This window comes from Brassica rapa, chromosome A05, assembly GCF_000309985.2.
Source record: "Brassica rapa cultivar Chiifu-401-42 chromosome A05, CAAS_Brap_v3.01, whole genome shotgun sequence".
Lineage (NCBI taxonomy): Eukaryota > Viridiplantae > Streptophyta > Magnoliopsida > Brassicales > Brassicaceae > Brassica > Brassica rapa.
In genome coordinates this window covers 22,605,259-22,621,501 of record NC_024799.2, presented here as the reverse complement: position 1 = coordinate 22,621,501, position 16,243 = coordinate 22,605,259, and the positions used below count along the sequence as shown (strand labels likewise).

Here is a 16,243-nt window from a genome sequence, read left to right as displayed (position 1 = left end):
TGAAACATCTGGGGGTTGACCCCCTCCCCCTAGTACTGCATGATGCTAATACTGTCGAAAGCAGCCAAACAAGAAATCCTTCCAACTGTGATGTGGTGCGACGACCGATGCCTCCTGGTGGATTTGTTCAACGTAATTCCTTTTCTGATGAACACCGTCAGAACTTTCTCCCCTAAGCTTTGCTCGTAACATGTCTACAGTGTTCATTAGCCTCTTAATTTCAATGTTCTTCTGTCTAATTTCGTCGCGTGCTTCAATAAGTGACCTCTTTGGCCATCCCGTCACTTCTCCCTCGTCGTGCCATTCAAAAAAGCCGCATCCTTGTTCCTGACAAAATTTACGGAAAAACAAACAAACTAGTTACAATGATTTGGAAAAACGATAGGGGCATACTTAATTGGAAATCAACTAACCTGGTATCGAGAGCATCCATAGAACAACCTGCCTGGGTTTTTGTCTGTCCAGGACTTGGTGAAGGATGCAGGGATGCCACAGAAGCAGAATTTTGGGCTATTGAGCCTGCGGGGGGTTGATGATGAGGAACCTGATCCTTTCATGTCTTGATATATCTGTTTCTGAAACGTGAGGCGGCTAGATAAAGTTCGATAAGAATGAGGCGTGATTATCTATTATATATCAAAACCGACATTTAACCAAAATATGAATGTGCGAACCAAAACAGACATTCAAATTGGCCTCTAGCTAAACCGGTTTTGCAAAAGCCGGTCTAATTCTATCTGTTGGTAATTTCAGAGTAAACTTTGGTTAAGACTCTTTTACTGATAGATAACGATTTGGAATGCCGAATGTCGTTATATAGATGCAGCAAATAAAAAAGAGATGACTGGAACAAAAGGTAGCTGAGTCTCAAAACATAAATATATCACATGGAACGATAGTTAAACAGACATAAAACTGGGATAAGAGGGTCAGTATCCGGCAACTCAGATTGGACCTGCGTTTTTCTCGAAAATCATAACAGCCAGCCTTTTTGCCTCTTGTTTCACCAAATCCGTAGACAGGTGTCTGCATGCCTCTATGCCCCCGGCCGCGTGAGCTTGCATGAGCAGTGCTGCTGTGACACCAGAGTCTGCGTGTTTACGGTTTTGTGGGATCTGTCTGGCCCTCTCCACGGTCAATGGATTAAGGCGCTCAGGTTCCAGCTTGCGACAAGCTTGCGTCAGAAGGTAAGGGAGCATCTGGGCTGTTGGTGCAAGTTCTTTTGCCGTGAGCGAATCACTTTTGTAGGATGTGTTGCAATCGAGAACAAGCAGCTTCCAGGTGTTGCGGTCAAAGCATAGGCCGATCCAATGTGCCTGGTCGAGGTTGAAAGGGAAGTAGATGCGCTCTACCTCTCCTGTCTGTGATTCATGTCGGTCTAGTATTTCCACCAGGTTCGGAGTGAAGACAAAATCCTCTTTCTGAGAAGATTTCTTGAACCGTGGGTAGTTCTTGGAGAGGATGGAGACAAATTTGGTGTCGAGGAACAAATAACTTTGACTGGAGTTTGATAGAGGCATCATCATTATCCCGATGTGGTGCATCAATACATCAAACATCTACCAAATATAAAACAAAGACGTAAGGCATGCTTAAACGACATTTACTTAATGGAAAATATACAAACTGATGGAACGCATACCTTGGGCGATAGTGATTTGGTCCTCTGTTCAATTTCAATAAGGTCTTTCGCAGATACAGATATGCCACCTACTGTAATGGACCTGAAAACATGACCAAATGTATAAGATTCCTCTTTAGTCAGAGTAAAATGTGTTAGCCGGCTAGCACGTTACCAAACACGAGGGTTTAGACAGCTAACAATTATAGTAAAAAATGTGTTGGCCGGCTAACGAATTATATATAATGTGCGGTTGGACAGCTAACAATTGGCGTGGAGATATGTTAGCCGGCTAAAGCATTACCTAACTTGTGTGTTTGATAGCTAACCATTATATATACGGTTAACTGGGTTGTGTGGGGTGGGAAAGTGTGGTGAAGTCAGTATATAAATGATAAAGAAAAATATGGTGCTTACTTAGTTGTCTTCAAGATATCAGAAAGCTTGCTGAACTTGGTAGGATAGTCTATGGACGCATTGTTGTTCAGTGCGCCAGGGTATGCTTCGCTGAAACGAGATAGTGTGCCTTTGTCGCACTCATATACACCTACAATCAGTTTTGAGACTGTCTTGAGGCGATTGCTTTTCCTAGTGGGCGCCGGGGCGTTGGCTTGGATATCTGGAGGGCTGCTCGGTGGCTTGCCGACTACTTCCGTGTCCTCTCTAACGGTCGGCTCTAGAATTTGGTCTTCTACCAGCTGCACTTCTTCCTGCGTCAGGCCCAGAGAAAAGGATGGCTGTAATGGGAACATTAAAACTTCATTAGTTTGTGTGGACTGTATGGAACTGAATTCTAGTTTATAAACTGGTTGGTGGATAAACAATACTTACAGATGAGAGATCTTCTTGTAGGTTTGAATCACGGTGTGCGTTGCCTGACAGAGTTTGCTGGTTGTTGCCAATGTCCTTGTCGATAATATAAGAATTTACGAGATCACCGACGTCTGGCATATGTGGTCCCTGCAACGACAAAAATTGTGAGTGAGTTGCGGTCTATCCATACAACATATAAATGGCTTTGAGACTTGGATATACCCTGTCAACATTCGTCTTCTTGACGCTTGTCGCAACACGTGAATTATCAGGTGGGTCTTGGTCATTGATGGTTTGTAATGGTAGAGTGTAATTTTCCTTGTCAATATTCTCATCAGGTATAGGGTCGCCCCCGTCCCCGCTGTCGCTCACATCGTCTGTATGTGGGGTGGAGGCTGGTAAAGATGGACCCTGCAACAAAAGGGTTATCAGTGAGAGTGCTTAGCCGTACAAAAAAGTTATGGGGGGGCATTTAAGCAACGCGTATACCTTGTCCCCGTAGGTCTTCTGGACATTGGATATCACAGATCTTATGATGTCAGTATCGATGCCTTCTCTGCTGGTCTGAATGGGAGTCGTTGTAGGGCGGTCCTTTGAGGCATCAAGCGTCTGGTTGTCAGTTGGAGTTCGAACGCGTGTTTGCCGGATTGACTGAGACTGAAAAGTACCTACTGAGTCTAGTATCTTCTGATAGTTGTTCTGACAGACGAGCAGGTGAGCGGAGTTGTCTGAGATATGCTTCTTGATTATCTCTTGGAATTGATTGAATGATTCACGAAGGTCATCAACCTTGCCTTCAACCCTGTCAATGTCAGCTTTTGATATGCCTTTGTCGATTGGAGGAGCATGAACATCGTCGGAGTTGTTGGGCGTTTGCATTGGAATTTTCCTCTTTCGCTTCTTCCTACCCCCGGCTGCCTCATCTGCCTTCTCGCGCATGAGCTCTATATCGGCCTTGGTAGCTCCGCCTTTGAATAATTGGTTTGAAAAACGCGACCCATCTTTGATTAGTCTGACCATTGAATCTACTCTTGTATCATCTTCCTCGTCGGAGAAGCACAGTTCCGCCTCGTCAACCTCCACGTCTGTGTCTTGTGGGATGATATGAGTCACGCTCACCTGTGTGGGAAAAAAGGTTTAAGTTAGATGCGAGTTTGTGTATATAAAAGTGAGTAAGATATTGGTTAGCCGGATATTTGTGACTATGATATATTTGTGACTAGAATATATGTTAGCCGGATATTATTTACAATAGCATGTATAAACGGTTAATTTCCTCTATAATGTATGGCCAATTCGAAGATTATACTGCTACACGTGCTACGTTTAACATATCTATAAACTGATGCTGATGTACGGCTATTGAGCGTGATGTGTGTATAATAGGGGATGAAATTAATGAACAAAAAAAAAGTGTGGTTGGGTTGAGTAACATACATTTTTAGCTGTGTCCAACGTCCTTGCGTGTGCTGGCTTGATGCCGTTCCTAGGGGGGTTTGAGAAAAGTCCGCGTCTCCAGCAACATCCGATGCAGAGTCTTGAGTGACAATTTCAGTGAGCGCGGGAACAGCTCTGGTCATCACCATCTGAAGGGACTGAACGTATCCCGGGAGAGCGATGGTGCTTTGCGTAAGATTTAGCTCGTCTTTTTCCTTTATACTGCTAATCAACATCTCAAAGGACAGTCGGCCCCACGGGTAAGCGAAGAACTCGTCAAGGTCTTTAATCTTCTCGGCGTGCTCAACTGATATTTTTGCGATGTGAGTGGTTGGAAGAATCACATAGGCAAGGATTGCGAGAAGGGCGTACTTGATTCTAGTCTCTTGTGAGGTGACCGTCTTACGCTTGAGCATCCGGATGACAGATGATACAGTTACTTCCTTAAGCATGCCAAATAGGACGTTGTAGTATGGCTGTTCAGATATGAGTTTCTCCGTGGCTTTCGACGGTGGGCTAGGGTATTTTCCACACGGTAGGCCGGTTACAGTGGCAAACTCTCTCAGTGAGAATCTTATTGGGTTCTCCGCAAAAAGGAACCATGCCTCGTACTTTTTTCGAACTTTCAGCTGTCTGGAAAGCATGTATCGTCCTAGACGGCCGGAGTAGGGTGTCTGGTCGGCGAGCTCGAGGAACTTTCCGAAAGGTGACCGCTTAATAACATCAACTTCTTCAGGATCGAGAGTGTCTAGAATGAGTCTGAGGCCTCCTGGTTTGTGATATGGAGTGACTCTTAATCCAACCGGTTCTTCCCCAAGAGGAAAAAAACGAGGTGGTAGTTCGATTGTCTCCGTATTTGCCATCAATGCATGTGCCGGAGAGAGATCTGATATTGAACGAAGATTACATGACCATGTATGAGCCCTAAAAACTGTTGGGTGAATCGAAAGGGGAAAAGAAAGAGACAAGTACTTACGGCGTATATAAATGTGACAGATCTCGATTTAACAAACTCTGATAACTGTGGGTTCGTCTGTGAGGGATTTATCGCCGAGATTGAATCGATGATTACGCTGGTGATTCTTCATCAGACAGGTGACCGGAACTGAGACGGCAACGAGACGTGTGAAACTGAAACCGGAACGAGATAAAAGAAAGATTTATGACACCATATTTCTGATTTTGGATGAATTTGGATGAAAGAGTTGAGTTGTATTGTGTTGCGGAGAAAATAAAGGTGGTGGAGAGAGATGTATGTAGTAAATTCGAACTGTTTCGATTGTAGTGATAATATTATTCTTGCATCACGCGTAATGATGGAAACGTCTCGTAGGTATCGAGCTAATGTGTGTAGGGGTAGTGTTGTCATTAAAAAAAAACACGTCGCCTTTAACTCCGAAAATCCATCACCGCATATATGTGGGTTATGCTTGTATATGCACCGCAAATTCTCTATAATAAATAACTAAATTTGAACAAATTGTATTATGAATTGAGAGTTAATACTTTCCTTTGATAAGTTTTTGTGTAGCTTACTTTATTTTGATTTAAGCTGCCCGAGAATATAAGAAACAAAGACAAACCCAAAATAAGCCAAAATCAGTGCATCCAAAAGTTGTTCATTTTTTTTTTGTAAAAGTTTTATCTTAAGAAATAACGAAATTTCCAAAAGTTGTTCATCTGTGAAGCATATTAGAGTATTGGTTAAATTTGATTCAATGTATTAGGTGGTTAACTCGTTGGGGTTAGCTAACGTATATATAAAGACGGTACATTGTAACAAAAAGGTACAATAAGTTTGAGCTCGTCACTTTCTCTTTTGTAATAAAGCATATTGTGTATACATATTCTACAACCGTGAATACGTTTTGTGTCTTGTAGTATTCGATTTTACATTTAGTTACGTAATACGTTGATAAATGCCAACTTCCACCTATTTTTGGTAAAAAGACAACAAGTTCCAGCTATTGTTATTTGTACACAAATTCATATACTTACTTTTTGGCAGTGCATTGATATGGATGTTTTTTCTTATTGTGTGATGAATCATTGATATTATGGGATATTATTGACTTATTGTCTCGGCTTGCTTTGATTATCATTGATATTGTTGCGACTTGTTTTTTTGTTGGTTTTATTGATATTCTATTGATTACTTACCGAATTACCAGGTTTCCGTTTGTTGATGTACCCATAAATATTAAATACTCTTTTTTTTTACTTGTTCCGCCGTTTAAAATGAGTCTGATCAAATGTAGAACGAGTCAGAAAAACACATCACATAATGAAAAAGTATTAATTTTTATTTTATACAACGCTTGTTAAAAGTATTACTCAACCGATATTTTGTTTAACTGCCACACTTGACTCCTTTGCCATTCGCTGCTTTAAGCACGTAGTTAATGTTTAGGGGGTCTACCACCTATACGTAGAGCTGAGAATTCGAGTTAATTTAAGCAATCCGGATGTCGGGGTATTGCCAATTGCATATTTGGAAGGGCATATTCGGATGGAATGGGTATCTGAAAAATACAGCAAATTGAGAGAAAGGTGAGAGACAGAAAAACATGTTTTCTATGTGTATTTGGTAGAGTAACTAACAGTTACACTATTTTATCCAGGGACGGAGGTAGGGAAGGAGGTGTGGGGTCAGCTGACCCTACTACTTTTTAAAAAAATATTTCCTTTTTATTTAAGAAAATTTGTATTGATCATAAAAAAAAGAAAATTTGACCCCACTAAAAATATAACTTCACAAAAATAATCACAAAACATTAAAGATTGAAAATAATTTAAAATTATATAAATAATATGTTTATTTTATTTGTTAAACATTTGATTTATATTAATTTTAGCTTAAATTTCAATAAACATGTTTTTTATATTAAAATAGGACAAACCCGCCCTACGGGCAGGCATGACGGGCGAATAAACAAAATAATAATACAAATTTATTTAAAATCTTTAATTTATTTTAATAAAAAATACCATGTTCATAATTATTTTACAACCATTTTATCTATATATTTTAAAATTCATTTTAGAAATTATTATTTTATGTATATCAATTACTATGGTTAAAATTGTTTGATGTTATAATATTCAACCTTACATTATGCCGCGATTAACTATAGAGAAAAAGACTAGGATAGTACTAAACCAAGTTTTTGTTCTCAAAGTAGCACTCAAGACTCAAAATCACAAAAATAGGTTTCATTAAAGAGGTAAATATACACTTATACCCCTTGGGTTAATTAATCCAAACCTTAGGGTTTAGAGTTAAGGGGTGGAGTTTTGGAATTAGGGTTTAAAATTTTATAAAAAATAAATACTAAAATAAAAAATAAAAATTTTAAAAACAGTTTCAAAAAGTATTTTTAAATTATAAAAAAAATTGAAAAAAATAATAGAAAATTCGAAAAAAAAATTTCAAAAAAAAAATTATAAAAATTTCGAATCTGAAAACACGTAATCTGAAACTATGAAAAAAATAATTTTTTTTGTTTTTTTTTTATTTTTATTTTTTTTATTTTTATTTATTTTTGTTTGTTTATTTAATTTTAAACCAATGGTATTAGGAATATTTTACTCTTTAATGAATGTCATTTTTGTGACTTTCTCCTTCTAATGCTATTTTTAAGACATAAACTTCAAAATGTGCTATTATTGACAATTGCCCTTAACTATATTTCATAATATAATGTTAAAATTTAATGGGCTATTTTTATTTTGGCAATGTGGATATTTTGATATGTTTATTTTATTTAGATAATCTAGTTTTATATCTAGTATTAGTGATATCTTTGGATGCAATATTCTTTTTCTTTTTTTTTTTACAGCTTAACAATTTTTTTATATTAATGTGGTTTGTTTAAATTTCTACCAACCAAATGTTTTCATATTTTCTCATTTTACTTGGTCTAATTTATTAGTATTAATTGTGTTTATTTGATTAACAAAAATACAACCTCGTTATCTTATTCTGATACATTATTTTTCTTTTTAATTTTCTTTCAACTTTGTTTGATATACAACGTAATAGCAATATCATAAATGAATTCTTCTATTTGTTGTTCTTATGAATTTTTCATACTTATTCTTGAAATTGTGTATTATGGATTATTTATGTATTTAAATAATTTTGTTGTTATATTTTTGATATCTTATGGATTATTTTAGTTTTCATAAAATTCCTGATATTCGCCGTTTTTATTTTTCTTTCGTAAGTCTGGGTTCAGTGAAATAAAACAAAATTCAATTACTTGCAAGTCAAGCTTGTTGGTACTGCCATCAAGGAACTTATACTTATTTCTCAACTATGGTTGATAAAGGATTAGCACTTAGATGATGATATTAACCTTCAATTACATTTACACGAAGCTACATATGTAGTTTGTAAAACATTTGTCAGTTGTCTTTTTCTTTTTCTTCTTCTTACTGATATGACCATCTTTTATCTGGAACATCTGAGAATAGCCACTTTATTATAAACTTGCAACATTGACACGGATCGATGGAACTTCAAGTGCTTCCACGAGTCTTCCTGCAGTGATCCTCACGCATCCCTGATTCCCATCGTCTCCACATGTTTTAAAGAAAATGTTGAACAGCTCTTTCAAAACACCACCGTTCCACCAATTCTCTCTCGAGCTTCCGTGTCTCAGCACATCCCTCCTGTTGCTCACCATAAAAACAATCTCTGAGATCTCCTTCCTAAGACACTTCCATGTGTTCTCGGTCGTGCTGACTAACATTTTCACCAGCTGCACGACCGTTTCAAGGACATGTGACCTGGTAACGTCTGCATTCTCATCCCACAATAGAACTTGGTCCACGTGCGTGAAATCAATAATCCTCGGGAGAAAACCCCTTGTGTTGCCGAGGTTTCCACAGTTATCATGATCTTTTGCTAGCTTCTTCAGGATCAAGAGTCCCAAACTGTTGAATCATGATCTTTCGCTAGCTTCTTCAGGATCAAGAGTCCCAAACTGTTGAATCTACAGAAGTCATAGTGTAGATTAGAGTCACGGAACACTTTTCTCTCCAATCTCATCAGGCGCTTCACCTGATGATCTCGTGCTCTCTATAACGAAAAAATAGATTCCATTGCACCAGATATCCCAGCGACTCTTAAAGAGTTCTGCTGTTTGCTAGCGAGTTTTGATAGTATATCAGCAGCTGATCTCCTAGTCTCTTCCTTTTGCAGATATTTTCACTTCAGCATCTCCACCAACCTAGTAACAACAAAAAAAGTTAGTAACTGTGTCATCACTTATCTGTAAAGTCTATACATTTTGAGTTGTAAAACCTTTCAACAACAGGGACGTTGATTATGATCTTCTCAAGTGTCTCATCCGAGTACCATTGATTGACTGCAAACTGTCTAAGAATCCTAACTCCGGTAAGCTGCTCATCAGAAGAGTTTGATCCAAAAAGCTCCATATCAAGGCTCACATTAATCCATCTTCAAACCATCAATATCCGCAATGTCTCCACATCGATATCTGCAAATCAATCCAAGCATGAGAAGATGATTTTTGAAAAGTTAAACAAAACTAAAGATAAGGCCTTACGTTGATTCCATCAACCACCCAGAAGTTTTATAAGCCATGATATTTCTCAGAGAGACCACCAAGAACCAGTGATCTAGCAAACCATTAGCAAAGAATTATTAAAAAACCTTTAGGTCATATCAAATTCTTAAAAAAATTTAATAGCAGATTTGGAGTATGAAGCTCTGTGGACAGGAAGACATAACCTGAACTATACAATACAACCGGGAAACCACTTCCATCACAAAAGGTTTAAAATTATATAATAAAGAAAGAGACTTGTATGGTTCATCATTAAAGACATCCTTTCATAGTATTTTTTTAAATCTTATTTTGTAGAACAAAATGAAAACAAATGAACAATTTCTAAAGAAAAAAAAAACAGACAGAGATTAGTCCAAGAAGACGTTTGAAGTTCTTCTCTCAAGGCATGAGAGCGAGAGCAAATCCTACCTTAGAACTCTTCTCAATCGCCCTAGAGTTAATCTCTCTAGAGATGGTGATGAACGACTTTGGATGCCACCCGTGTTGGATCAGTGCTATACCTGCATTGTTCACGCATGCCTTCACTGTGGTCAATGGGTCAAGAGCGTGTTGAGCTCCCAGCATCCCACGGTTATGGAGTTCACTTTGGCTATTCAAGTTGTGGTTAGCCTCAGCTCCAACCAGTGTGTTCTTCAACGGGTTCCAAAAAAAGTGAAATTTTCTCAAATAATCCAAAACTGACCTTAAGAAATATGGGAAATTCATAGAAGAACCTTTTATGTCTTCAAAATCGAGTACTCGTGCTCACAGACAATCCGTAGGATGAACCGGCGAGGATACCATGGAGGAGACGGAGTAGTCTGATCGCTTCCTGAAGGTGATTCTTTGCAATTATTTGAGAAAATCGACAAATCTCAATTCAAGTTCCACTCTTTGTCATCGACTTCAGCATCTCAATCAGTGGAGGAGCAGCGTGCGATCTTCGAATCAGAGAGAAAGATGGATGACTTCGTTTTCAGAATATAAGTTTACTGCGTTTTTTTTTTTTTTTTTGACGGACTAAGAGGATGGGTTTCAGAGGAGAAAGGCTAATCTTTTTATAATCGCACACAGAGGCGGACCCACGTGTTAGGAAGGGGTTGCACGTGCAACAGGTTAAATATAACTATTAAAGAGTTTTAGTCATTGGACAAGAAGAAATCGTAGCTCAGTTGGTGAAATACTCCCTTTCTTGACCCCCCTTTCCTGAGTTCAAACCCCTTGTGTTATCTTTTTTTACTTATTTTAGTATAAAAATGTTTATACTGGGCTGAAGCCCAAACATTTGACACCCCTAAAAAATGGGGCTGGGTCCGCCACTGATCGCAGATACACCGTCACACAGAAAATTTGCATTGAAGCCTACACTATGGTTGTGGATTTAAGAAGGGGTCTAATGCAAAGATTTTGTAACTGGAAGCGTTTCGGCGATGAAGATGAAGCTCAGACGTCGTTATCAAACAAAGAGCCGTAAAGTTTTACTCTTCGCGTAAGAGAATAGGGTTGGTTCTATCGGGCCGGCCAGCTGGTCTAATCATTCAAACATAAAGCCCACCATACATTAAAAGCCCGCACCAATTGATTCTTACTTAAATGAAGTGATGCGTTTTTGGAAGTAGGACACGTCTCACCTCGATATCACCCGAATTTCTGACGTGTCGTCTTTGTTGGTATCACCAAGAGAGATTGAAAGTCTCTTTTATATATAAAGATGTTAGTTACATGTTTCAATAAAGCCCAAATTGTATTAGGTCCAATAATTAATATTTTTTTTTTTGAAATTAATGAGTGAATTTGAAAAAAGTGATTTGTACTTCTTTTTTGGATAAACGCAAAAAGAAAGAACTCTCATGTTACCCAAGCAATTTTTGGATAATTTTTAAATAAATTTTCTAATTTTTTTTGTTATATACTCTCCTCTTTATTTTACCAAACTAGAAATGATTATGATTAACTGATTTAATTCAATAAAAAATTTAAGGTTTATATTCATGATCTGAGTATTTTTTAAATCTAATTTTGTTTTTAGAAGTAGATTAATCTTTAAAATTTACCAGTTAACTAATGGATCAGTTTCTGAATCGGCAAAAAAATATCAGCGAGTGAAAATTGTCAAAAAAAAAGTATTACAATATCGCAGTAGTAATGAGTTTCTAAAATTGTTCTGATTTGTTTTATCGAAAATATTTTAAATTGTAGTAAATAATTATGATAAGCAAGTTTTAAAATATGAATGATCATAGAGTATATTTATAGTTTTTTGTGGTTATAAATTATGTATTTGGAAAAAACAATTTTTATCCCGGTACAAAAATTTTCTGGCTCCGCCACTGCTAAACTATAAAAAAATGTATAAATTTTAGAATTAATCCGAATAATAACAATAAATCCCTTAAAACATTATTTTACAAATATTATAAATTTACAAGGTCGAAGAAAAAGGGGAGGGTCCAGGGCTAAGATGCTCACATGCCATAGCGCAAGCAGGAAACAAGATTTACTCCTTTGGTGGCGAGTTAACACCAAATCAGCCCATCGACAAAGACCTTTACGTCTTTGACCTCGAGACCAGGACTTGGTCGGTTGGTCCATTTCTCCAGTCACCGGAGACGTTCCGCACCTCTCTTGCTTAGGCGTCCGTATGGTGTCAGTTGGATCAACCCTCTATGTCTTCGGAGGCCGAGACGCTTCCCGCAAATACAACGGTTTCTACTCTTTTGACACGACCAAAAACGTGTGGAAACTGCTAACTCCGGTCGAAGAAGGACCCATTCCTCGTAGCTTCCACTCTATGGCAGCCGATGATAAAAACATTTATGTTTTTGGTGGAGTGAGTGCTACGGAGCGTCTCAAGAACCTAGACGCCTACAACATCGTTGATCAGAAGTGGGTACAGTGTGCGACTCCAGGAGAGTCGTTTAGCCTAAGAGGAGGAGCCGGGCTCGAAGTAGTGCAAGGGAAGGTTTGGATGGTTTATGGATTCAACGGATGCGAAGTAGATGATGTTCATTACTACGATCCTGTTGAAGACAAATGGACACAAGTGGAAACATTTGGTGAGAAGCCTTCCGCAAGGAGCGTTTTCGCTAGTGCGGTTGTTGGAAACACATTGTGTTGTTCGGAGGTGAGGTAGCGATGGATCCATTAGCTCACGTGGGTCCGGGGCAATTGGCCGGTGGGACTTTTGCGATGAATACAGAGACATTAAAGTGGGAGAGGTTGGATAAGTTAGGTAAAGAAGAGGAGACTCCGAACATCAGAGGATGGTCGGCTTCCACAAGTGGTACCATCGATGGTAAGAAAGGGCTTGTGATGCATGGTGGGAAAGCTCAGACCAATGGCCGTTTTGATGATCTCTTCTTTTACGGGATTGACTCTGCTTAAAATCTTTAAAACGCCGTTTGATGATAACCGCTTGCGATTGTGTGTTTCTGATTTAATAAGGGAGGGTCGTCATAGTTGATATCATATGATCCTTTACCAGTGTCTCCTTTTTTTTTGTTTATGTATGTTTGTTTGTTATATATTTTGTGTTTTATCAATAATTTCCTATTTTCTCCAAAAAAATCAGAGAATATAAAGAAAGAAGCAAAACTAAGATCAGAGCCATGAATCATAAATCAAAACAATTGTATATATATATATATATATCTTTTTTTTATATATCCGTGGGGGATCCGAGGCGGTAAGTCCAGACTAATCCCCATGAATCCTTCCATCTGGGCACGCACGGTTATAGGCGGGAAGGTGGCCATTTGTATATATGACTCTAGTTAAATGAAGAATTATGGATGTGTTAGAAACTCCTAAAACGCGTGTAAGAATAGAGCCATGAATCACAAATCAAAACAATTGTATATATGACACTCCGAGGAGAGTGATAAAGGTCTACAAGGACGATTGGATCACTATAATATTGTCATTTACATGTTTAAATAAACAAATCGATGTTCATCTACATATTGAGAAAATAGATTACTTAAAAAAATTACACTTTTAAATAATCTAAAGAATTTTTCTTCCTTTTTAAAACGAACCCTTTGGTTCAAAAATGAAAGAAAAGGCAGTCTAAGTCTTTGATATTAAGTGGGCGTGGAGCGGATATCATGTTTTTGAAGATCTCTATGATATTACATTTTATCCTGATCAATATTTTTATTACTCCCTTCAGAAATAAAAAAAAGTATTTAGCAATTTGGTTATTGATCGTAAAGATACTATAAAATTGGGAGAAACAAAATTATTATTGTGGGCTGAGGTACATATTTCACTTACACATGGATTGTATCATACCAGATTATTGTTAGAACTTAGAAGCAATAGTACTGACTATCCCAGACTATCCCAGGATGATGGTGTTTTACGGATGAGTCATGAAAAAGTCAGGATTTCCATTCGGGACAAGGATGGTATAAAACTTTAGAAGGTTTTGATGGTTTAATATGAGCGAAAATACAAGAGCGTGTTAGTCACCACTACATTCTGAGATAAATGCACTCATTTGGGCAATGAAATGTAAGAGGAATCTAAAATCACCCGCATTCATGGATAATTCTTAGAGTACCTAACCACTAATAATATTAAAAAAATGAAAAAGAAAGTAAGAAAAAATGCATGATGAAGAGAGATAGAGAGAGTCGTACCTTCTTCAAGGGACTCTTGCAAAGAATTCAAGAGACGTACATCCATGTGTCGTCACTCGTACTATAACTAGCTTAGCTTCTTTATTTATTTTAAGTAATCATTTATAATAAGTTATTATTATTATAATGATCAGGTACTCTCTTTGCCATTTCAACAACTAGTGATGTCCTAAGACAATATAATGTTACCTTTGCAATGAATTGTTCTCATTTGGTGAAGATGATTTTGGAATCAGAAGAGTAACCAATCTTTACAAATTATTTGAAAGACATAAAGTTTTTGAAAAGAAGTTTCAACACCTTACAGATCATTCATAATTCATATACCACACAGTGGCGGAGCTAGACAAAAGTTTTACTGAGGCAATATAAGATTTAAACTTAATTTATAGGGGGCAATAGTATAAATTTTACCATCTAAACCATATAAATTTTGAATAATTAATGAAAATACACAAAAAATAAGTATTTCATAGAGGGCAGTTGCCCTCTTTCCTCTCTACCTCCCTCCGCCACTGATACCACAGACGCAAAATCTAAAGACAGACAGTCTCATACGAAGTGCAAGAAAACAGTTATCTTTCACCGTCCATTTATGGATGGAAAATTACCAGTTTGGTTTGCAGAGTTTACATGAGTTTGTTTACGTTGCTGACAAATTTTTTTTAATACTTTTACAAATTTAATTTGATCAAATCATTATTTTACATATCTTTTGTTAATATATTTTTAAAAATATTATTATTTTTATATAATAAAGTATCTCATTCTATGTAAACGCAGTTTATTATAGAGTGTTAATATTTTAAGAACTGTTCAACCCTGCAAAAGGTCAGGTCTTTACCTAGTAAAAGTATTATAGTCAATTTAAATTATTAATTTACCAAAATTGAAAACTGCATAACCTTAAAATTATAAATTAAAGATTGCATTCAACTCATAACCTTAAAATTATAATTTTATCATGTTAATAAATTAATAACGCATTTGCCACGAGATTAGCTCTGTTCAAACCCCTGGCAATGCTCCTAGTACAATTAGTTACGAAGTTTATGAGTTGGCTGGTCATAGTGTTTCATTATTATACATGTGTATCGGGTGTAGTGAGAATATATTCCTATCAACTATTTGCGGTGCGTCAACGTCTAGTCACATGTATTATTAGTTGTAATTAAATAACTAGATTTCCACCCGCACAACCGTACAGGTATATATTTTCACATTTATATATATAGATATTTGTTTTACATAATTATTATATATTTTTAATGTTACTCACATATTTAAATATTTGTATAATTATGCCAAATATAATAATTTAATAGTTTTCATCTGTAAATTAAAATCATCACATATATATGTTGCTTATTATATATTTTTCCTATTGAATTTGCGTTTGATTACTAAACTAAATTTTTTAATGCGTGAAATAACATATATGAAAACAATTTTGTATTTAATATATTATAATCATGATCCGTAATTCAAATCGCTAGATTTTTTTAGTAAGTTTTTAATGTTTATTAATTTATATAATAAATTACTGTATATTAAAAAGTTTAAGATAATTTAAATTTTTATACATGTATTATATAGTTTACTAATATTAACCCGTTCTACTAACATATTACATTTTTAGCATAAATATTTTATATTTGTGAAAATAAAATATGTTAACTTATCAATTTAAAATAATTTTATCATATTTTGTTCAATATAACGTTTTTATTTTAAAATGATAGATATTATCATAAAATTGATAAAATAGAATATAATTATATTATTTTAGTAAAATTTCATTGCTAATTACAAAATTAGTTGAAAATATTTATATTCAATTTATGACAATTAAGATCTTATTATAATCTTTTTCAAGAGATTTGTTAGAATTTTAAATTTTTTTTTAAAAAACTAAAAGATATTATGACTAAAGTAGTTAAAAATATTATATATATTAGCATTAGTGATATACATTTAATAGAAAATTTAAATGATGGTCCAAATAAAAATATCACTCATCAAAAAATCATGATTTTTATTTTATTAGAAAAAAATTTGAAAAAATTAAAATAGAAATAAATATTTATTTCTAACAAAATCTTTAAAAATTATTAGTAAATTTATTTTGAAATTAGTAAATTTCATTTTATTTA

The 16,243-nt window shown here is 35.8% G+C and overlaps 1 protein-coding gene, 1 long non-coding RNA gene and 1 pseudogene across 3 annotated transcripts; 1 reads left to right on the top strand and 2 right to left on the bottom strand.

Moving 5' to 3' along the window:
* Positions 1-944: 944 nt before the first annotated feature.
* On the bottom strand, positions 945-4,734 carry LOC117134398. The gene is made up of 7 exons (XM_033292712.1): positions 3,916-4,734; positions 2,924-3,553; positions 2,657-2,845; positions 2,453-2,581; positions 2,039-2,358; positions 1,643-1,724; positions 945-1,559 (listed from the first exon to the last, which is right to left on the bottom strand). The coding sequence occupies exons 1-7, from the start codon at positions 4,732-4,734 to the stop codon at positions 945-947; spliced, it is 2,784 nt and encodes a 927-aa protein (XP_033148603.1).
* A 3,273-nt stretch (positions 4,735-8,007) lies between these two features.
* On the bottom strand, positions 8,008-10,900 carry LOC103847836. 2 transcript variants are annotated; one of them, XR_628871.3, is made up of 5 exons: positions 10,182-10,900; positions 9,877-10,098; positions 9,445-9,517; positions 9,180-9,375; positions 8,008-9,105 (listed from the first exon to the last, which is right to left on the bottom strand). It is a non-coding gene; the product is annotated as an uncharacterized LOC103847836 (long non-coding RNA). The 2 variants fall into 2 exon arrangements; XR_628870.3 differs by having other exon boundaries at positions 9,877-10,895.
* Positions 10,901-11,722: 822 nt separating this feature from the next.
* On the top strand, positions 11,723-12,992 carry LOC103847840 (annotated as a pseudogene).
* The last annotated feature ends 3,251 nt before the right edge of the window (positions 12,993-16,243 follow it).

What these genes read in the sequence shown, in the direction of transcription:
- LOC117134398 (XM_033292712.1), bottom strand. Translation starts at nt 4,734, where the DNA reads ATGGCAAATACGGAGACAATCGAACTACCACCTCGTTTTTTTCCTCTT. An exon ending in AGAAGACCTACGGGGACAAG is followed by an intron (nt 2,846 to 2,923) that starts GTATACGCGTTG and finishes CTTTTGTTGCAG; the next exon opens with GGTCCATCTTTACCAGCCTC. An exon ending in CCAAATCACTATCGCCCAAG is followed by an intron (nt 1,560 to 1,642) that starts GTATGCGTTCCA and finishes TATATTTGGTAG; the next exon opens with ATGTTTGATGTATTGATGCA.